The 24,482-nt window shown below is 36.4% G+C and overlaps 1 protein-coding gene across 13 annotated transcripts in view; it reads right to left on the minus strand.

Moving 5' to 3' along the window:
- Nucleotides 1-24,482, minus strand: part of MAGI1 (membrane associated guanylate kinase, WW and PDZ domain containing 1) — a 687,439-nt gene that overhangs the window by 247,052 nt on the left and 415,905 nt on the right. For all 13 annotated transcript variants that reach the window (XM_044077950.1, XM_044077948.1, XM_044077957.1 and 10 more), the window contains 2 exons: nt 9,782-9,964; nt 6,276-6,899 (listed from right to left, as the gene is read on the minus strand). In XM_044077950.1, coding sequence (XP_043933885.1) covers nt 6,276-6,899; nt 9,782-9,964 — 807 coding nt within the window. The remainder of the gene's footprint in view (nt 1-6,275; nt 6,900-9,781; nt 9,965-24,482) is intronic.

A 24,482-nucleotide genomic window follows, 5' to 3' on the forward strand; every position in this document is an offset into this window, starting at 1 on the left:
GAAATATTTAACGCCTCTCTTGTCATGGCAAAAGTGCCCTCATGCTACAAGGGAACTATCATCATCCCTCTACCTAAGAAAATCACTCCCTCCAGCCCTAACAACTACAGACCAGTCATTCTGACATCCACTGTTATACAATGTTTTGAGCAGCTGATCAAAATGCATCTTTCATAATGCTTACCTCCTGATTTTGACCCTCTGCAGTTTGCGTATAGAGCTAACTGATCCACGACTGATGTCATATCAATAGCACTACACATCTCCCTTGAGCATTTAGAGGGCAAAGACAACTATGTAAGGATGCTGTTCATAGACTTCAGCTCTGCATTTAATACAGTGGTACCAATACAGCTGATAGAAAAACTGGCACATTTAGGAATCTGTAAACATCTCTGTAACTGGATCCTGGACTTCCTAATTTTTGAGACCACAGAGATAAGAACACATCAAAGTGCATTACAATTAACACCGGGGTTCCACAGTGATGTGTGCTCAGCACACTGTTATTCACCATCCTAACCCACAACTGCTATGCTAAGCACACGTCCAACCATATCATTAAGTTTACTGATGACACCACAGTCGGGGCTCATCACAAAGGAGGATGAAAGGGCATACAGGGAGGAGGTGGCATCTCTGATCAGTTGTTGTGAGGGGAACAACCTTGACCTGAATGTAAACAAGACTAAAACAATTATCACAGACTTCAAGAAAAAAAGAACAAACCACCCAGTACTCAGGATCAATGGTGAGTGTGGAGAGAGTTAAGCGTATGAAATTCCTGGGTGTAGACATATCAGAGGATCACTCGTGGTCAGAAACACCAGTAAACTTGTCAAGAAAGCACACCAATGCCTCCACATTTTAAGAAGGCTGAAGAAAGCTAAGCTTCCTCCTCATATTCTCTACACCTTCTATAAAGGTGCAATGGAGAGCATCCTCACCTGCAACTTCACAGTGTGGTTTGGAAGCTGCACAGTTACAGAAAGGAAGGTGCTAGAAAGGGTGGTGAGGGTTGCAGAGAAGGTAACAGGTTCCAGTCTTCCATTGACACATCTTTATTCTGCAAGTAGCATCTGAAAGGCCACCAAAATAATACAGGACAACACGTATCCTGCGCATGGACTGTTTAAGCATCTGTCATTGGGCAGGAGATTTCAGTAACAGTTTCTACCCTACAGTGTTTAGACTTCTGAACTTGGACACTACCTCCCCCAGGGGTCTGGACACAAGTCAGTTTTTATTTATTTTGCAATATATACTTACATACATTCCAAGTAAGTGCAATATTTATTTAATATATCCATAGTCAGTATTATTTAACTCACTCAAGTGCCTTATTAGACAAATAACTTAGGCATTTCAATCTGGTGTGTGTTTTGTTTTACTTTAAATAGGGTAGTTAAGTTAACTCGGGGAGGGTATTCTTTTTGTATACAAGTGTAAATGTCTCTGTGTATTGGGAGTAGTACTGTATTTATTAGCTATGTTTAATCCTCTACTTGTATGTGTTGTTTCACTTTCCTTTGTTACCTCAAGAATTGAGCTGATGCACGAAATTTCGTTTAGGCTACACGTGTAGTTCTAAATGACAATAACGTTTACTTTGACACCTTGCATATATGTGACATTTTAAATAATCTGTGATGGGCATCCTTCAGTGATAAACTAGAGCCACCTGACATTTATCTGCAAATGCTCCTCACCGTCCCATCTGCTCACTCATTACAAAACGTTGAGGCCCCTTAGATCATACAGCAAGAACTTGTTAACGATGAAAAACTTCCTCAAAAACAGGGGATCAAGCATCCAGTTACGTTACCTCAATTGTCAACCTGCTTGAGTCAATATCTGTGCAAAATACCTCCCTTTACTGCCTCTGCGATAGTGTTGTCGCTTCACAGCAAGACGTTGTCGTGTTCGATTCTCAGCTAGAGCGTCTTCTGTGTGGAGGCATCTGTGAATGGGCGTGCCTTCTTTGAAGGTTGTGCATCAGGGCTGGAAACTCGGCACATAAAAATCCACTACCAAACATTACCGGACCGGAGTTCCGCTGTGGCGACCCCTAACCGGGATAAGCCGAAAGACACAACAACAACAACAACTGCCTTCAGAAACATATCTAGATCCCAGTTCAGTACAATACTAACTTTTCCCGAATTTGATGTTACTTAGTAATGCATTCCTTACTTTGCTTAAACAACTTCAATGTTCAAAATGATACACCATTTTATGGACCTTCTCCCATCACTGGAACCCATATCTCTCAGGTGTATCTCATTATGAGGAGTGTACCTCATTTGCTGTCTTAAAAAGTTCATGTTCCACAAAGTTCCACATTGAAAAGGTCTGTCACACATTCAGTGTATTGAAATTTTTAACTGATATCCAAGGAAAATAGACACGAATCATATTAACACATTAAAATATCTTTTTTATAAGTAAAACCATCAAATTTTAACAATCCTATGACCTTCCTAATTGAACTTGTTAGCAAGCTGTTAGTATGTGTTACACATTTTGCCCATTTGTTCCACATTATGAAGACTAGTGTTCCTCACTTTGGAGATGGAAGGTTGAGAGCTATGCTAGAACCAAGCTTTTTAGGTACTTGCCCTTCTTTGGGTTTTACTGCTAGTGTCCTCCCCTTTGATGAATATGAATTTCTAGTTACAAAAAACATCAGATTACTTTTCTCTAACATGTTACTTAGCGCCTCTGCCTCCTCCACACAAATGTAACTACCTCAATAGTTTACACAGCTGGCTAAAATCTTACACGTCTAAACTACTCTGTACCAAAGAATGGCTTTAGAAAAGTGATCTGATTGTTCTACCTCCTAAATATGGATCGATACAGTAGTGTGAACTTCTAAATGGATAATTTTCCTCAAAATAAAACTGGAGGATAGTTTACACCCTTAAAATGAAACGGTCTGGAAAACAAAAAAATGTACTTCTGAAAATGGGGATTTTATGGTCACTGTGTTCAACACCAGCCCATCTAAACATAACAGCTGTTAATTGCGCAGGACTATTTACAGCCCTGTAATAAGGGTACAAAATTATGCACTAATGGCAAATCCATGAAGAAAGGTAAACGAGATAATTAAAACATCCTATAATTGCATTCATAACTTACAAGTCTAATGTTCTTTATAATACAACAACATGGCCTCTAATCAGTGCAGTAGGACCAAATCTAAATAAACATCTACTATTGTCAAATATTTGGCTTCAGCAATGCTATTGTCTGAAGTAATGGCTGTGCTGTAGGTTTCAAATAAGAACATTAAAAAAAACTGCTGAAATTATAGCAGTCTCATCACTACATACTGTTATTATTTCTGCCAAAGGTTAAAATAAAATGTTATGACTTTCTCCATGTGACAATATCTGCTCTTCTGAAGGTGGTTCTGTACTTGAGTGAAACCTCACTTAGGGTAACATACCCACAGGAATATAACAAAGTTGAAGTACCTATTAAAAAAAATCTAAATAAAAATGGAATGACAAGGACAAAGGCATTGTAAAACTTAACCTATGCATATACAAACATGAGGAAATCTCTAATTAAACTTCTGATTATCCTGTGTGTGTACCACCTATCAGAGCATTGTGTTTCCCTTTCCATTAACACATGCATTCTTCCCAGTGGCGATTCCTGCAGTTAGGTGACCACAGCAGTTTAACTACCTGTTACCACACAGAGGCAGAGGTCATGAGTTTGTAATTGCTGTGTATACATTTGATCAATCTTAATGTTATCTTTACATCGCATTAACTTAAAAATGTGTAATCCAAGCACACATTCCACTTAACCTCCGCCTGGTCACTCCATGAAAAGAGGTGCCCATACCTAGTGGTATTGCCTAGCTAACAAAGTCCTGGCCATCATAAGGACTACACCACAGGATTGCTCTCACTTGGGCAGAAATGTGAAGTGGGAATCAAAGCTTGAAAAGCTTACTGGAAATTGCTGGTCATATCTGTTCTCTCCCATATGGGACTAATGAGTGCTGTTCCAATACATGAAACTGCAATTTTTAAACAATTTTATAGGTACTGTTATACCGCATTTAGAATGACGCATTAATTGCATTTACAAGTTTACTTACTTTCACAGATACTGACATCTCCAATGAAACTGACTATGCACTCATGAAAGAATGAATAAAAACAGCAGCTATTCTGGGAACCTAACACAGAATTGTCTTTCTGAAGACATAAAGGCAGAATTCAGTGAAGCTTAAGACTGCAAGCCATTTTAATCATTTACTTTGTATTGATATATGAATGGCTGAGGGCTGGACTGTCTGTACACAAATTACACCAGGTACATGATCAGATTTAGGGGGGGTGGAGATAAATAAGTAGAAACAGTACTGGCAAATGTCTGTACAGTTAAGAGGAATCAACACTGGTTCTGGCAAGAAAAGAAAGCACCAGGAGTGAACTTGGGTACATTTATAAAGGTGTCCGGCATTGGGGAGGAGGTGTTGTTACACTACGGTGACACACAAGCTTTATTACAGTTTTAGGGATTACAGATATCTTCTTACTGAAAAAGACGGTGCATCTTTCTAGGAATTTATGAAATACATAATATCTATTTCCTTCATATTCCAAACAATAAGACATCTGTATCACCCTTTCTGTGAGTAGAAATAACAGCAACTTTACAGAAAAAAATACCCAAGGTGGTCAACATCCTGAAACAGTTAGACATAACTTATGCCTTGAAATACTTAAAATCTATAATTTTTCAACAAAAAATAAAGCAAGCATAATAACATGTCTGTCTTTGTAAGATATGCATTAATATCCATGGTGTGCCCGTACCAAATATTTGACTAATACAAAGCTGTAGTTATACCATTTAACGTACTCCTACTCAGACTGGAAGGTGCCCTATCCTTACAGTCTTACAAATACCTCACAAAGCATATGCTGCTATACCAAGCTTCTATACAATGAAAAACATCAGAAATGCACAGCCATTGGCCATCTAACCATGTGATGACAAATGAAATTTACTACTGTATGGTAAAATAATACATTACACACGTAAATGATTAAAAATAAAAAGCATAAAAATATGGGAAAGCTGCATCTCTATACATTTACAAATCAAAGCATGGTAACATTCATATGCACAAATTTTTGTCTTGCAATTTCAGTTTCATACGATGAAACCCATGCCAGCATGGTGAAAATCAGATCTACTATTTGTTCAACATTTAGCCCACCACCAGACCTACTTAAAATGTATGGTTCAGAAATTACACTGTCGCTCCATAGTATAACATCCAGAATTTTATCAACTATTGTAATTCCAAAGGGCTGCAAACATAATACTTTGCTTACATATTCCACTGACTGCATTCTTTTCACATTTGAGCAACCTCTCAATGAAAGCATGTGCAACTACAACCTACCACTACAATGTTAAGTGAAGTGAAGACTAACATGATATTTTGAACTGTTTTTTTTTTTCATTCAACAGATATGTTACAAACAACAAATCTAGGCTTACAGTGATCTTACAACAAAACATCTTCCTTAAACACGCAGATACCGTAATGATAATTATGTTACTATTCCTCACAGCAAACCAAGATTAAGAGCATAAATCCCCTGTAACTACACAAACAGTGCATTAGAACAAATAGAGCTATCCATAAGCACCACATAATCATGTGTTTATTTCATAAAGATATGTCATCTCTGGACATAATTTTGCCAGTCGTTTGCCCACTGAATTACACTCAGGAAAATGCTCTCTAAGTGGCCCTTGGAATGGAGAAAGTGCACACACAATCCTTTGATGTACATTTTTGCTCTAGCTTGTATGGGATTAAATGTATTAGTGCAAAGACTTCCATAGCTAATATGCAACAGCACATACACAAAAGAAATGTATGAGTGTAAAAACAACAGCAGCCAATATGCAACAGTACATATACAAATGAAATATACAAGTGCAAAAACAGCAGTAACAGCATATTTCTGTACATCTAGCACACCCAAGCTAAATTCTCACTTAATGAGGTAAGCAGAACCATTTTACAACCATTACATTGAACACATTTTCATTCTATTTTTGAAATTTCATAGACCTGCTCTATGTACCCACTTATCTAGGAAATGTGTCAATATCCTACTCAGTTATCTTAACATAAGATTTTTTTTTTCTTTAACTCTGCAAGTACAACAAAGTTTACTAGCCAGCTACAAAATAATAGAATTAAGCAGAGGTTAAATGGAACATACCTCCTCTCTGTACTAGAAGTGTGACTTCACTTCCCTTGGGGCATTCAATTAACATGTCCACCACTTGGTTATGAGACAGAGTCTGTACATTCTTCTTGTTTACTTCAACAATAAGATCCCCTTCTTTAAGGCCTCGACATCTTGCATTATCAACAATCTGTTTGACCCTTTGACCTCCACCACTAGGACTGTCTGCAATAGTGAAACCAAAGCCCATTGGACCTTTAACTATGTGCACAGTTATTAGTTCAGGTTGGGTAGCGATGGCGGATGCCAGAGATGCGTTATCATTAGGGTAACCATGGGAACTATTTGAAGCCACCTCAGCACTAGGACTACTTGGCCGTGGCTCCTTTACCCCATTTACTGTCCCTGTTTGACTGCTGTGACTAGAAGGAGAGTCAAAGTTTTCTTGGCCATTTACAATGATTGGGTCTTTGTCTGAAATTGCTACTGATGTTACTAGGCTGGTGTTTGGATCATCTGGGTCAAAAGGCAGTGGATAACCACGACAGAGTTCAAGATCCACACTGGCACCAACTGGAATGGACTGGAAGATCTTTACAACTTGGGCATGTGTGTATCCAAGCACACACGTGTCATTCACACTGACTATGACATCACCTGCAGAAAAAGAAAAAAAAATCAATGATCCAAATATGAAGCTTTTGAAAAGGTCAACAAATGCTGATAGTTTGCCACACATTTCTTTCTACACTTAAACAATGCTACAACATGAATTTAATAACCAACAACCTTATGGCACTTGACTAAAAATGGTCTTTTATTAAAAAAAAAAGAATCCAATAGAGTGTAATTGTAAGAAAAACTTGATACTACTCACCTCCTGATAAAAATAATTAAAATATAAATAACCTTTTAACTAGGTAGCAATTAGAAGGGAAACGTAATAGCTCATTAGGACAAAACTAACTGCTGCCTTAACTTATTTAAGCAATGAGTTTGCCAAGGTACCTTTGTCTCATTTCTCCTAGGCTCCATCACCTAGAGCTGGGTAATGTAAGTTGGGAAGTACAGCCCAATACAACAACCCATGGCATCTTTTTGTTTGTTTTAGGAGTAAAACCAACTTTTATTCTTAATGATACAGATGAATCTGTGGCGGGTCAACAAGAAGCCAATTCGATTACATCATCATACGTTAATTCAGAAGGAATACCAGTCTATTGTTCTTATCATGTGATTGCTTGTTTTTGAAATAAGAATGTTTGCTGTACTGAACTGGTCTAACATACTGATGAGTTTAGTGTATGTACAGCTGAAAGTGGTGCTACCACATTTGCCACTCTGGGCCAACAAAATCTGACAAAGAGGACACCTAAAGCAACAAATTCATCTAGAAAATGCTTAGAAAAGCAACCACAGGACCTTGCAAATTAATGCTTATTTATATATGCGTTTCACACTCATTTATGAAGCATACAGGGAATTACAGATAGAATGGATCTTCTATTTAACCCCTATACAGCTGTACTATATTAAGAGAGCCATTTAATAAGTACTTAATATTACACAGTGAACACTAGCACCTTTTGAGCTCCTAAGTAGTGCAACATAGAGAGTAAGACAGAGGAAATGACAGTCTCATATAAACTTTATACACATTTCAACGTGAACAGTTTTTTGCCTAGCAAAATAATTCAGTTACAAAACAAGTCTTGCCTGCTGAAATCACTGGTTGTTAACAAATCTGTCTCATACATTTCTAAACTGTTTTTTCATACTCATAACCTAATCTACACATTCTTCTTTCATTAACTAATGTAAATTACCTACAGAAGAAATAACCTAGTATATAATCACCCCTTTCTCCAGCAGCCTTTTCATTACTACACTTCTTCCTTATGTTCTCACCAGTTCACTCACTCATACAACATGCACACAAGCAATAGACTTAAGACAAAACAACTTCCCTCCCCTTCTCCATCCGAAAGACTTACTCTAACATACCATTTACCATATCAATTATCTTCATGTAACTTCCCAACAAACTATAACCTTCTTATCCACTCCCATAGTCGTTTTCCTCTGCACTTCACTGCTACTACCTTATTAAGGGTCTGTTTCAGACTAGTAATACAGTATATCTGCAAGACCATAGGCCAGATACCAAAATAGTTTTTTTCAGTGCAAGTCTGTCCTGATTCCAAAAGGTTTGCTCTCAGTGTAAGTGACTTACATTGGTGTATGGCTGATCTTAATGTTTTATTTTCTCCTATGAAGAGCAGACCACTGTAACTGAGTACTCCCCCATTCCCAGACTCATTTCTCCCCATCAGTATGCTAGCATTCCCTGATCCATTTCTCTCTCTGTCAGTACACCAGCATTCCCTGACTCATTTCTCCCTATGCCAGTACTCCACTATTCCTTGACCCATTTCTCCTGCTGTCAGTATGCTAGCATTCCCTGATCCATATTTCTTCATTCTCCACTCACCACCAATGAGCACGGTCTCTGGACGTTATTATTATACTACATTCTCACTTCTTAGGTCTACACTGAAAGCATCTCAGACTAAAAAGAACCTATTAGTGAGGATCATTCACAAGTTTCTGCACCACCTTACCTGCCAGACAAGACAATGTACCACCTGCAACTTTATAAAGCAGAGGTGCAGACAAGATGCACCCAGCTTACACTGCATCAAGAAACAAACTGCTACTGCCAGAGAATTCCACATCATGAACTATTTTCATCTTATCAATCCAACTACAAATAAACTTGGAATTACAATCATTCAATGTGTTTACATAGTTTAGTGACTAGTTCTTAGATGAAGGCACCTTATCAGTCTAGTAATGCTAACTTCCTCCATAAAAAGCCAATGGGATTTATGCCCAAACAAAAATTATAGTAACTTCCCTAATGCTTTAATTAATATCCCTCAATGTATTACAAATGTCACTGATGGCCATGACAGAAAACAATGCCCAAATTGCTTAAGTACACCTAGACAGTTCTCAGTTAAATAAAAATGAAAAGGGAATCTTTGTAGAGGGATTTAAATAAAATGTCCAGCCATAAACCTTGCCGAGGGATCTAAATAAAATATGTCCAGCCATAAATAGAAAACAATATGAAATGAAGAAAATTAATATGAATCTTACAGTAAGTAGCAACATAAGGAAGGCCACTGGAAGGCATTCAGCATTCTAGAAAAGGACATAGGAAGGAGTGTGTGTGTGTGTGTGTGTGTGTGTGTGTGTGTGTCTGTGTGGGGGGGGGGGGGTCTAAAGAAACAAGCCATGTTTTTTCCTAAGACTTTTCTTTTGTGACCCAATGTCAAATAAGACTGGTCAGGTGACACTGGACATTGGAGGACAGTGAAGATGAACGCTTTTTTGAACTAAAGTAAAAACAGAATTTCTAAATTCCTTGCATTCCTGCAATGAACTCTAGAGATCATTAAATGCACTCTATATGTTACAATAAAAGCAGCTCCTCATCCCAAGAACATCACGCTTGTGACTGCCCAGTACCTCACCTGTTTCCATTTTGCCATCTAGAGCAGCTGGACCATCTACCACCAAACTTTTAATTTGTAGAAATTCATCTGGCTCATCCCCTCCAACAACTGTAAAGCCAAAGCCACGAACACTTTTCTTCAACTTAGTACGAATGAACTTCCCTTTCAGTTCAGATGGATTTCTTGTAAAAAAAGGCTTTCCTGTGTAAGATTGAAATGAATTAAGCAAATGAGTAAAGATTTCCTCATAATTCTACACTTCAAAACAGAATCAGCTCTTGATATAAATATCTTGTGCAGCTTTTACAATTCTCAAATGTTAATACATTCTGCCCTCATTTTTCCATCAGGATGATAACATAAAGCTTTAGAAGAAAGAGCACAGCAGCAACCCTATAAAGCAACACCCCTGACATCAATGTAGTTTCCCTTACCTTTTTTTTTTTTACTGCAAATATCATCATAATATTGTTTAGTGACTAAAAAATCTCCAATACCTTACAATGATGTTTAATTTCCACTTGTTACCCTGCCACAAATCACAAAAAGATCAACCATTTTCCCCTATCTTAAATATCTAATGTAATCGTTTTTGTAAGGAATCTTTCTCAGCCAACATTTCTACAGAGATTCTGTAGATGTCAAGGCTGAGCACTGTCCACAATTTTTCATGGTAAGGCTTTGCCTTGCTGAGGAAAGGAATCTGCCAGAACAATTTTTCTAAATAAGAATAGAAAACACAACTTTTAATTGTTAATATGTACCTTATATATGAAACAGGACTGGGGGATAGATTCAATAAAGCCTGCACTAAGTGTACACTGTTCTGAGTGAACAGACAACACAGACATAACGCACACCTTCTTCCTCCTAATTTTAGTTTTCTTACTGATATTCTTGCAGTTTTAAATACTGACAGGGATTCATTAAGGTTACCACAAAGTGTAAACTACATGTATACTTAGTGTAATCTTTCTGAGTGACTAAAAGCACACAAAAATTTATAAGAATTTTATTGAATATATATTGTGTACACTTAGTGTAGACTTTTTAGAATCTGGCCCTGAGTTTATACTGCAAAGTTACATAAACTGGTAAACAGCCTCACTCTTGGACAAGTAAATATTGGTTTTACCTATGGAACTACAAAGTTATGCACAGTATCAAAAACTACAGCTGTCATTTGCCTTACTAGCCTTCTAAAGTGAAAGCTATCATTTACCCACGAATGAACAGAACTGATTCACACACCTAGCTACTGTATGAAATGGAGTGGCAATGAATACTTAAATCCTGAGATTTTTTTATTTTGTAATGGAAAAAAAAAAGAAAAGAAAGCAAAAAACATGCACATGGAAAACAAGAAGACTTTACCCAGGTGCAACAAGGTGAAAGTGGTTTCCTCCCTCGTCATTCAGCTAATTAACAAGATAAAAAGTATTAACAAGTGTTGTACCTTGGTTACTGATAAAATAAATGGATTGTGTGACAATATATAAGTTTTTAAGAGAGATGTTAGTCACAAGTCAAAATGAGGTCACAATGATGCTTCCATGTTCCACCAGCAGGTGTCTACAAAAATTTGACAACTGAATGATGTTAAGGAGGCAAAATAGTATAGAAAGTATACATACTGCCCTGTTGAATTCCAGTAGACTACTTGAATAAACCATGAAGCATTTAGAGTTAAAGTACAGGATCTGTACAACCAGTCTGAAGCCACTGACAGTCAAGCATCACATGAGAGAGACCTGAGACAAGACAGCTGTGACAGTAATTCAAGCTGGCGTAGATAGGATAACCATTGGAAAACCTGATGCTGTATGGAGAGTTTCTGAAGTTGAAGACAAAAATATGAAAAGCAAGATGACATAGTGGACTTGCTTTGAAAAAAAAAAAAAACACAAAAACATACATTTAGGGAATAGTACAGGTGAAATGTCTGTTGCTATCGGACTCAAGTGAAGTACAGAAAACCAAAGTCCATACTGACAGAATTTATGAGTTGCTAGAAAATTTTGAAGATATTACTGAAGATATGACAACCCTGTTAAATAATTTCTGTGGCTTAGAGGCCTAGGTTTTGGAACTAAGTTCTGCTGAGGTGGCACTCAAACATTGCATTTTGGGAATAAAATAGAGTGCAAATGGAAATGGCTAATGTTTAGACCATCATCTTTGCTACTTTGCAGCTATTTTAGAATGGTTGGTTGCTGACTTTAGTAGAGTGGATAAAGTCACTGGGAAAATAAAAGAATTCATAGGTTCATATGTAGGTACTAGGCTATCTGTTCGAGGGTATTTATAAGCCTAGCCAGAGTGTGTCAGATTTTGCACCCCATTGATTAATTAACTGAGCCTCTGTCAAGAAGAGCCAATGAAGTGATCCCAGGGGTGTATTTTCTGTTATCCATCCACTCATCAAGGTTTCTCTTGAAGAGTGTTAGTGAGGGGCTCTGCCTAATATAGTTAGGAATTTTGTTCCAAAGCATGGGGAGTCTCTGTGACACAAATCTATCCCTCCAGTATGTTCTATTTATTGTTGTGGCGAGGTTTAGCTCACTAGAGCGAGTGGCTCGCAGTGACTTGGACATCTTTAGGTGGAGCATGTCCATCAATTCTGAGTTGGACATGGCTTTGTAAGTCAGGCAGAGATCACCTCTGAGTAAGCTATATGCCACTGAGTACAGCCAGAGTTTTTCCAGTCGGGCTGCATAGGACATATGTTTGAGGCCATTAATCCTCTTGGGGAGGTACTTTTGTGGTCTTTCCAGCTGTTGGAAGTGTCTTGTGAGGTACATCCCAAAAGGGGCAGTGTACTCTATGATGGGTCTGATGAGTGATGAGTAGAGGGGCACTATAACCTCTTTATTTCTAGATGCAAACACTTTAGTAATTAGATGGGTTACATAGAAGGATTTCCTAACTATTCTGGCAATATGATAGTCAAAGGAGAGATTACTATTTACCTGGGTCCCCAGATCTCTTATTACCTCTTCTGTATTAAGGGGGCTGCCACCTATGTGGTAATTCATGGTTGTTTTGTTTTTCCCAAATGGGATGACTAGGCATTTTTTGGCATTTAGCTTGAGTCCATGACTTTGACACCAGGTGTCAATCTCAGTAAGGTCCTTGGCCTTGTCTGGGAGAAAAAGCCCAGTTACAACTGTAGGAAAACAACAAGCAGAATGCTGAAATAACAGATGCCAGTGCATTGGGAGAAACTGATGGTAAATGATTTAATGGAGAAACACATCTGTATAAGCTTGCAATTCCAGTATAAGATGGTTGACAGAATGGAAAGTTCTACAAGAGGGTATGAACTGAAGTATACTGTGCGTATGTTAAAACAAGATAACGAAATTTCTGCCCAACAAATAATGCTTCTTTTAAATGGCAAAAGTAGGCAGCTACTTTATTAGGATGGTACAAAAATACGTGTGTCTGTCCAATAAAATGACATCCAAGTCTGTTTTTGCTGTGCTTTTAATACCAACACTATTTCTCCTACAAGAGGAGAGTAACTAACAAGTCAAGTTTCAAAGGGGTCAGGAAATTAATTTTCACTTAACCACTTTTAGGAACTACAGTAGTCTCCCTCTTATATGGCCTCTCTCTAGCCAGCCTTCTCTCTAACCGGCCATCAAATTTCTGCCTTAGCCCTAGTAAAAGGCAACTGAGAACAGCACTTCTGCCTCCTCTAGACTAAATAATGACAGACATTTGAGTTTTAGAGTTCATAATACACACTAAAACAAATTATGTTATTCTAGCTGATTTATAACCTATAAATGCTATTTTGTATGCTTTTTCTGATTAACCAGCAATTGGTTTATCCAGCCTGACGTCCGGTCCCAGCAAGACCGGATAACAGGGAGTCTACTGTAATGAAGGAGTATCACTGCACATGGCTTTAACTTAATAACTGACAGATTACATCCTTAATCTGTATAAGTGGCCATGGTAAATTACAGTTCACTACACTCTGGAATGGTAACATTATTGACTGCTTAAATTTTGAAGAAGTTTCTCAGGCAAAGCACTAATTTTACATTAAACCAATTTTAAATAAAACTATGTCCTTCTCTTTCACAATGTTTAGTAATACAAGAGCATTAACATTTTTCTTAATTTCATAACCATAACACTTTTCCCATGATCTTATGATTATTCTCCCATTCTTGTAAGCCTTTATATAGGAAACAGTAGCATTCTGAAAACCCCATCTTCCAAACGTAAAGCCACTAATGAATTAACAAAACATAGCTGTGTTTACTGTTTGTTTTCTGAGTTGTGGTCATTTTTTAAACATTCACTGATGAAAAATAGTATAAGGCAGTGACCTTTAGTCATTGCCTGAATGGAGCTTCAGTGGTTTCTCTTATTTGCATACGTATTCTCCAAGTACTCCATGGCTACACTAAACTGTTCACACACACACACACACACATATATATATATATATATATATATATATATATATATATATATATATATACACATACACACACACACACACACACACACACAAGGGCTGTTGATTAATTGAAATAACTAATGAGATTAACTAGTTAAAAACATTTTTTTACTTGGGAGAGTCAAAGCTTAAAAGAATTACCTTGAAAAGTTGAGTTAGATTGCAGGCAATACATGTTTTCTTGCATTTAAAGGAAATCTCTACGTTAGAACTCAAAAATACATGATTTTTCTCATTCCATCTTTGTTTTCTGGGCTGTTTTAATGCCCAAAATCACTCCAAGTATTTATTTTACAACTTCAATGTGTTTCCCTCAAAATGGCAGATGATGAGGCCTGCCTTGGTAACATGACCTTGTTTTCTTGCTTTCATTCCTTCTTAGAATACATTTCAAGTCCTCTTTACAGGATTACTCCACAAGTTTACTTACAAATATTTACATTTTGTTTTCATTTAATAATTATTCTAAACTATTTAAATTAACATTTCATTAACTTAAATGTTCATCAACTTAAATATTGTTTGATTTAAAGAAAAGTGAAGTTTGAATTGATTACTATTTATGTAATTTCAGATATCCAACCTGTTTTGTTTAACCACACTGCCACTCTAGTGACAAAAACTGTACAGACATAGCTTTGGAAAGTCTTGCTTCTGTACATCTTGCAATCCATAATAAATGCAATACAGAACTCTTAATAAACACTTTTTGATAGTTAATGGAAACAAATAAGGACTTTTTAATTTATTTTGTATTAGTGACCAAAAACCTTTTAACCCAGATCAATGTAAAATGATGTGTTCTGCTTTTTCTAATTCAATAGTCATTTCTAAAACATTTTCTAATTGAAAAAGATTTACATACTAAATAACTTTTTAATAGTAATCTATTTAAAGAACATCTCCACACGAAAACTCCCCATTATGGAACTTTTTACAAAGGAGCATCTATCTTTTAAACCATGTACAGTAAACTCTCAGTTAACTGGAACTCAAGCAAACAGAACTCTCAAGCAACCAGAAATAAAAATCGAAGAAATGCAGTACAATTTTCGTGTGCTGCACTTACTGTCCCATCCCCACCCCCCCCTATAGAAACATACCTTACAATTTTAGTGTTTTAAAAAGGAAGACAGGAATAAATTCCCTCTCTCCTCAACCTAAGAACAAGTCAAACCAAAGAAACAGTATAGTGTACAGTATTAGTCAGACCTATTTTTAATAGTAACTCTCAAGCAATCAGAAACTACAGTTATCTGGCATCTACCAATCCCCATCAGTGCCAGTTAACTGAGAGTTTATTGTAGTTTAAATATAGAATAAGTACAATAACCATTTATTATGTGATATTCTTCCATAATTTGAATATACCACTGTTGTCTTGGTACAGTGACAGGAATGTTGCTCATTCTTTACATAAGAGAAATAATTTGTATATCTTGTAACTCATTTGTAACAAAACATCTAATTCTTTTCCCATGAAGACAAGCTGACCAAAACATCTTTACTAAAATTCATTAACATTCTAATTACTAAAGAAATGGATTTGAAATGTAGATGTTGAAAAAGAAAATACAGATGTAATAACTGAAGAAATAATGCTGGATGTTTCAATGAATAACCACCTTGTTGTGGAGAAGAATACTATCCCTCTTCTAATAAGATTTATCTTTATTTTCCAAAAGAATTGAAAAAACACAGTTAACTCTTTTGTCCAAGCTATCAGAAATAAGTGAACTGTGAACATAACAGTTTACTAAGAAAAACTCCATTTAATATACTCTTTTGGTGTAAGAAAGTGTTAAAGATTTAGAACTTTTGTGACAATTTTCTTTGCATTTGTTGTTTATATATGTTTCAGTACCATAAAGAATACCCAATATTTGTATAGCATTTTCTGAAAATGTTAATCCTTGAACATTTCTTGTATTGTCTTTATTCAGTGTGAAACCATTAGATTTATCTTTATTTAAATATAAACCCACTGCTTCAAAGATAGGGAGTAATGTGTCTAATGAAGTTTGTAATGCTTGAGAATTTTCTGCTATAATAATATCGTCAGCATATGACACAATTCTGGGAACCAAAAGGAGTCATACCAGACATAAGAAGTGGTATTGATTTCTCATGCCATTAAGATAGAATGGCAGTACTGAGAAGGACCGTCATCTAAACACACCATCTGTAACAGAGTTACTTCTATGTTTCCCTGACCGAGCCTCATTTGTGTCTGTCAGAGCTTGTTCTACGCTATAAATAACTGTTAGCTGCTTTCAGCAAAAGGAGGTAGGTAAACGGCAGGCTTTTGTAAAGGGATTATTTTGTAGTTCTAAAAGAATTGTCAGACCTTCCCCCACACACTCATGCTGAGGTCAGAAAACTCTCTCTGTGTTGTGTACATTTACAGGTGAGAAGTAGTAGGACTCTAAACTAAGTCTGTCTAATACTTTCCAGTGCCTTCAGTGGGAAGTTTTTTTCTCTCTCATGGATAATGCAGAATTAAAATGTGCTTTGCTAATTCCTTAATTATGTCTGTCATGTTCAACTCCCACTTTTCTTTACTTTGGGAGAAAAATAATTCAAAATCCCGCTGAAGGTGATGAAGACAAATAATGAAGCAGCAACAAGTGAAGACTTCAGAGCACCACCACGGCAACTGGATTATTCAGATTCCATATAAATGACCAAATAAAAATAAAAATAAGTGTTTATTGAAAGACAAACACTTAAAAACAAACTGTGTGAGAAAAAATCGATAAGCGCTTTTGGCTATTCAGCATTCATCAGATCGTAACGCTTCTATCTAAAACATCATTTAAAAAGAAACAACCATCCAATCAACTTTCTAGTTCTAAACTGGTAGTAGAGTTAGTAGCCAATGGTTGTATTCAAAATATTTAGTTTCTTATAGGACGAAAGAGAAACTAACATCCAATCAAGAAAGCAGAATAAGTTTCATTTGGTGTAGTTGCGGCTAATCAAATGGTGATGTTAACCACTAATCAGTATTCATCACTTTACTACGTCTTATTCCTTATTCGTCCGTACTAACTTTTATATTTGACAGACAACCTAAGGCACTAACTCTTTTATTGCGCTACATAGCCCATAAGGCATAGAGAACACTTCCCTCTTTAGCAGGTTGCTTGTAAAAACAATTATAAAATAAAATATAAATAGTCTCTTGTTAAATCAATGTCAGAGACAATGACCGGAAAAACACGGTGCATGTAGCTACATCAACCCATTGTCAAAACTCATAATCAAATGAAAAAATAAACAGCCAGCCAAAAAAAAAGGATAAAATAATGATAGCCGTCTCTATCTACATAATTCCTTAATTCAATGCAGCGACAGTTGCCAAGCAACATTTTCTGATTCCATGAAAGATAGTAATGAAATGAACTATAAATCACAGAAATCACTGCCAAAATAATGGAATGAGTCTCCAGCAGCAACAATCATCCCAAAGGGGTTCATCAGCAATTGGCTGATAGACGCATAACAAAATAAATAGCCAATGGTGATTTATAGTTCATTTCATTAATATCTTTCATGGAATCAGAAAATATTGCTTGGCAACTGCAGCTGCACTGAATTAAAGAATTACGTAGATAGCGACGGCTATCATTATTTTATCCTTTTGTTTGGCTGTTAGTTTATTTTTTCATTTGATTATGAGTTTTGACAAGGGGTTGATGTAGCTACATGCACCGTGTTTTTCCGGTCATTGTCTCTGACATTGATTTAACAAGAGACTATTTACATTTTATTTTATAATTGTTTTTACAAACAACCTACTAAAGAGGTAAGTGTTCTCTTTGCCTTATGGGTTATATAGCACAACAAAAGGGTTAGTGCCTTAGGTTGTCTATCAAATATAAAAGTTATTATGGACGAATAAGGAATAAGACGTAGTAAAGTGATGAATACTGATTGGTGGTTAACATCACCATTTGATTAGCCACAACTACACCGAATGAAACTTATTCTGCTTTCTTGATTGGATGTTAGTTTTCTCTTTCGTCCTATAAGAAACTAAAAATTTTGAATACAACCATTGGCTACTAACTCTACTACTATTTTAGAACTAGAAAGTTGGTTGGATAGTTGTTTCTTTTTACATCATGTTTTAGATAGAAGCATTGCGATCTGATGAAGGCTGAATAGCCAAAAGCGCTTATCGATTTTTTTCTCACACAGTTTGTTTTTAAGTGTTTGTCTTTCAATAAACACTTATTTTTCTTATTTTTATTTGGTCATTTATTTGGAATCTGAATAATCCAGTTGCCGTGGTGGTGCTCTGAAGTCTTCACTTGTTACTTTTCTTTACTTTGTATTTATTTATACTTTGGTAATCAGGAAAGTGGCCTGGTCCCAGGACCCTTTTCAGCTATGACTCAGGCTACATTGGCAAAGATAATAACAAGTAATAAATGCATTTAGCAATTCATAGAAAAAAATACTTACAAAGCCATTGACAAAGATTGCATGTGCAACACATAGCCAATTTGTGACAGTGGATAAGTAAAACATTAAGCAACATTTACTAGAATGTATACATTAATAATACTTAACTCTATATATGAATTGTATGTACCCATATTGCGCGCTCACACACATACACATACATATATATATATATATATATATATATATGTGTGTGTGTGTGTGTGTGTGTGTGTGTGTGCACATTATGTGTGTGTATGTGTATGTGTGTAAGAACATGAGTGTGTGTGCAATGGACAACTAGATTATATGCCTGTATATGTACTTCATGTCCTTGAAAACAAATCAAATGGAAATTTTGTGCAACTGCACGTGTGTCTACATATAAACACAACACACTGTGTGTGAGTGTATAAAAATGTATGTAGCATGTAAAATACTGTATGTGCGATGCAGTACTGTGTTTAAATGCACATCTGTGCGTGTGTGTGCATTTAAACACAGTTAAGTAACTCTGATTTCCTTTTCTTAATATTTTTAAGATATATAGTAAATGTAAGTAAATTTACCTGTATTTTATGGTTGCCACAGATGGTGACATTTCCTTTGTGGACTACAAAATGCTCCTGCACTGTAACGATGTAAGGCCTTACTCAAGGTTCTCTTACCATATATCTATGTGTACCAAATATGCATCACCCTCTGGGAAGATGTCACAAAAAAAAACATAAAAGACTTTCTTATGAACATTATCAGTGTGCCTAGTTGATAGGGTTGCCACTTGTCTCTCTTTCTGCAGTTCTGTCCTGTGTGGGTGTGCATGGGAGGGGGGCTTGAAAATGGTAAATGTCTTGATACTTTACAAGAAAATATATTTACTGACTTTTCTCTAAATGTCACAAAAATCTTTTATACTACATTTAAGTTATCTTAACATATAAAACTATTATAAATAACCAAAATTTAAAGCTTAGCATTTCAATACTGTGTTACTCCTTAGTAAAATTTTCAGAAGAGGTGACAACTGCCTGTAACCCCTGACTGATCTAATTGCTTTATTTTGCTATGTAAAGGAGAGGAGTGTTAAGTCCTCCTCCTCTCTGCAATAAAAACAATGGAAAACAGTTCCACAGCTTTCTATCTAATGCATAATGCAAACACCTTCCAGTTTCTTTATTTGCCAAATTTACTGCAGTAAAGTACATGCAAGAACTGTAAGTTATGGTGGGTACCTTGACATTAAAAGTAAGATTTAAATAATAATTTTTAATTCCTAGATTACATATACAGCTGAAAAGGACTGTTTTCTTTAACTAGCAGTAATTATTTATTTATTTATTTATTTATTTCAGTTTGTTAACCGGGAAAGTCCATTGGGCCAAGGTAGCTCGTTTTCAATGGAAGCCCGAGGAGAAAAGCTCCAGACAGAAAGACAACATACAATATACAATGTATTAGTACAGCATATGAGAACAACAGTTTAACATTCAATATACAGCAAGGCACGATTTTACATATCTTGAAATATATGAGCGGAGTCAATCACTTATAAGATATTAGCAAAAACAATAAATTTATGTTCATTTAATACACATGTATTTAGGCAAAGGAATTTGAGAGAGATGAATTGAAGCACTGGCAGAGATTAGAGTAGAATAGAACAGGGATAGGTATTAGGAATCAGGTAGGATGGGTACAGGAGCACTCCCAGAGGGAGTTGAGTTGAGGTGAGAGTGGAGTAGGGTTTTAAAGGATGGTAGGTTAGGGGTAGTTCTAATGCAAGTGGGAAGAGAGTTCCATAATCTGGCAAGGAAGAATGATAGTAGAAGTTGCCCTGGTGCATGTAAAGGCTTGTAAAGTTCCAAGAGGTTCTGATTTGTGGATCTAAGTGTTCTATGTGACTGGTGACATTTTAGGGAAGAGGAGAGTGATGGACAGTTAGAAGGTTTGAAAATTAGCTTGTAGTAGTTGAATGAAATTTAGGTAGCTTGGGAGTTCCAACCAATTTAGAGCATGTAGAGAGTTGCAATAGTGAGTAGAGGATTTGGATCCTGTGGCAAACTTTGAAATTTTGTTATAACATGAGGAAAGTTTAGATTTTAGGGATGATTGGAGGTTAGAGAATAGCGGAGCTCCATACAAAAGGGAGGGTAGGTGGTAGATAGGAGTTGTCTAGAGGACAGAGAAAGGTAGCGCCTGTGTTGATAAAGCATACCAAGTTTTTGATGAGTCTTTTTAATATTGGTTTGTAGGTGGATATCAAATTTTAGCTGGTCATTGATGAATGTCAAAGAACAAAAGCACAGTTTTATAAAGACAAACATCTACATCTTATACCATAAGATGATTCATGAAAGGCAGAACAAAGATGATACAATATAGTATGTATTTCTCAGTTCCAAATGTTTTGTTGTATTAATGGCAATAATAAACTTAACATGGCATTTAATTTCAGTTTAGGGGAACAATGCCTTTGTTCTGAGAGATAGAATAAATTGCAACACTCTTTACATCATGTTACAGCAGTGCTTTTGTTCAGAAAATGCAAAAATATATCTTAGGATCAGGTAAAGAAAGGGGCCTGCATTTCAGAAAGTACATCTATTGAATATGCTGCATGATCTGAAAGAATAACTGTATTACGTTACAAAGTTAAATGTTGAAAACTAGCAAAGTTATGGATAAATACTTGCCAAATCAAAAGCTAGGTCATAACTTCAGCAACTATCAGTTCTAGACCAGATTTTCAGGACACAGCTTTCATTCCAAACTCAAGAACTTTGCCAGTACTACTGCAGAGTTCTTTCCTGATGGAAATGTCACTGTTTGTGCACAAAATCATAACAGAACAGAATTAGGCAAGAGCAGTCTAAATTTCTTGATGATGAACTGCAGAGATAGCTGAAAAACGTGTGATCAAAATATTAAAAAGATGTCAAAGTTATAGACCCTCAGTGAAAAAAACTACTAATGCAGAGTATACAACTATTACTACTCTGTTCCCTAAAACACAAAGTTACTAAAGTACAAAAGTGATGTAATAATACCTTTGTTTAGACCAACACAGATTTTTCAATTTCTTGAGCTTTGAAAAAGTTTATGATGTTAGATGGAGTGGTTAAATATTAATGTGTACATAGAAAGGGAAGTGCACCATTTCTTATTAGCTAAAAGAAATGCACTTGAAAATGCAGTTGTGGAAGGAAAGTGTGCAGTTCAAATGCTTAGTATGATGACAATACCTCAGAGACAAATATTGTGTGTATGAGACCCTGAAATTTTAGAATACCAGGTTATGGCCTGTCATAAAACTAAAGGTTCTTCTCATATGGTGCATTGATTTCTGTCTCTGAATTGTAGTTTTCATACTAAACATATAAGCTGCACACTAGGATGATGGATTCGCCTTTCTTTGTAGAAGTGGACATTTAAGCACTGTGCAACATTAACTCTCAAATGAAGGGCTACTGTTAGCCCAAAAGTTGAAGTTACTGCAAAACCTATACTGGGTCAATTAAAAGGTACTACAGCATCTTTGTGTTCCAACATATGTTTTTTCTTTTAGTGGGCCAACATAGAATTTCTTATTTTTGTAAGCTGTTCTTGGTAAGAAACAGCAGGTATCCTATGATTATTTATATATATATATATATATATATATATATATATATATATATATGTGTGTGTGTGTGTGTGTGTGTGTGTGGGTGTGTGTGTATGGATCTACTTTGAAAGCTCGAACATCCAGATTACCGAATATTGTTTTTGCGAGACTACATTGAAACCTTGATCTCCCGAACGTGGAAGTTTTACCAGGGTAAGTAAACACCTGACCAAAATTGCACGGAAACACACAGCAATATGTAAAACCCACCTAGGTGGGGGTCTCTACCCCCATACCATTCCCTAACTATATATGCCAACTCTGGGATCTCACTACAGTGGGGAAAAGGGCACATTTCCCCATGTTATGCAAGTGTTTACTTACTCTGGTAAAACTTCCATATTCAGAATATCAAGGTTTCAATGTTGTCGTCTGTCGAAAATAATGTTCTGTAATCTGGACGTTCGAGGTTTCAAAGTAAATCCACATATATATACATATACATATATATATGTATATGTGTATATGTGTGTGTGTGTGTGTGTGTGTGTGCGCATATATCTATATTATATATATCTATATAAACACATACTTTATCTTTCTTTCTCTCTATCTATATAATTATTTATCTGTCAATCTATCTATCTATAGGGCCTATGTTCGCTTACCAAAATGAAAAAAAAAAAAAAAAACAGGAACAGCTAAACAATGACTACGGACATTACAAAATGATGACTTCTATGAAAATAAACACATCGAATGGCCACAGTCTGCCAGCATCATAAATGCAACTAACCAAGGGAGGGCTTCACCCCCCCACACCTCCCTTAACTACATATAAAATCTCTGAGATCACACTACAGTGCAGAATAGGGTAAATTTACAAGGCTTCCCTTCACTTACCTTATGCATTGAATATTTCCAGTTGTTGGCCAACCGTGGCCATTCAATGTGTTTATTTTCATAGATGTCGTTCAGTAATGTCCATATTGGCAGTTGCCTGTTCGCAGATTTTATACATACATATATATATATATATATATATATATATATATATATATATATATATATATATATATATCTATATACATACACACACACACACACACACACACACACACACACACATAAATCTTTATTATTCCTGTTACTGCCCTGGCTGCATGGGTGTCCCTGGTCCCAGAGGATTAGTACTGCTCTCTCTACCCCCTATCCTGTACTAAGGGACCTGCTTGGTCTTTCAGGACCTCTGTGATTTATTTGTTCCAAACATCCCACCATCTGGCCAAGGAAATCTGTAGCCCCAGCTCAATATTTTTGCTCCCAGCTGCAAAAAGAAAGAAAAAAGACTAAGAAACTCTCTATCCCCTATCCTGTACTAAGGGACCTGCTTGGTCTTCATGATTTATTTGTTCCAAACGTCCCACCGTCTGGCCAAGGAAACCTGTAGCCCCAGCTCAACATTTTTGCTCTCAGCTGCAAAAAGAAAGAAAAAAGACTAAGAAACTCTCTACCCCCTATCCTGTACTAAGGGACCTGCTTGGTCTTTCAGGACCCCTTTGTGATTTATTTGTTCCAAACGTCCCACCGTCTGGCCAACGAAACCTGTAGCCCCAGCTCAATATTTTTGCTCTCAGCTGCAAAAAGAAAGAAAAAAGACTACGAAAGTATGTTCCACCTTGGACCTACCTATTAAGCTGTATTTTGTAGTTATACTTGACCTAGGACCTAGAGAAACCAAGCTACCAAATAGGGAACCCTGCAGCAATTTCTTTCTCCTCTAAACCCCTATAGAAATCTGCTACTTTCTCCATTTGCTATCTCTTATCTGTAGTCCCTCTTCTAGCTATCTCTAATGTACATACCTCTGTTGTATTTTACTTTCTGCCCACTAGGTGGAACCCTAATCCAGACTAGGGTTATACCTAGTTCTCCACCTTCCCAAATAGTGTCTCTGTATACTATTTCCAGCTCTCTTCCCCTGACTAATTGCTAATCTCCTTGCTGTATCACTCTGCTGCTACCTTTCTCTTCCCACCATCTAGCTACACTCTTTTCAATCCTTCCACTCCACCAACATTTCTCTACCTCTCACCTGATTTACCACTCTCTTTCAACCTGGACATACTTACTTTGCCTCAAGAATATGCTGCTGCTCTCTGATTGTCTCTGCAGACTCTCACTTACCT

This window comes from Protopterus annectens, chromosome 7.part0 (assembly GCF_019279795.1).
Source record: "Protopterus annectens isolate FY-2018-M chromosome 7.part0, PAN1.0, whole genome shotgun sequence".
Taxonomy (NCBI): domain Eukaryota; kingdom Metazoa; phylum Chordata; order Ceratodontiformes; family Protopteridae; genus Protopterus; species Protopterus annectens.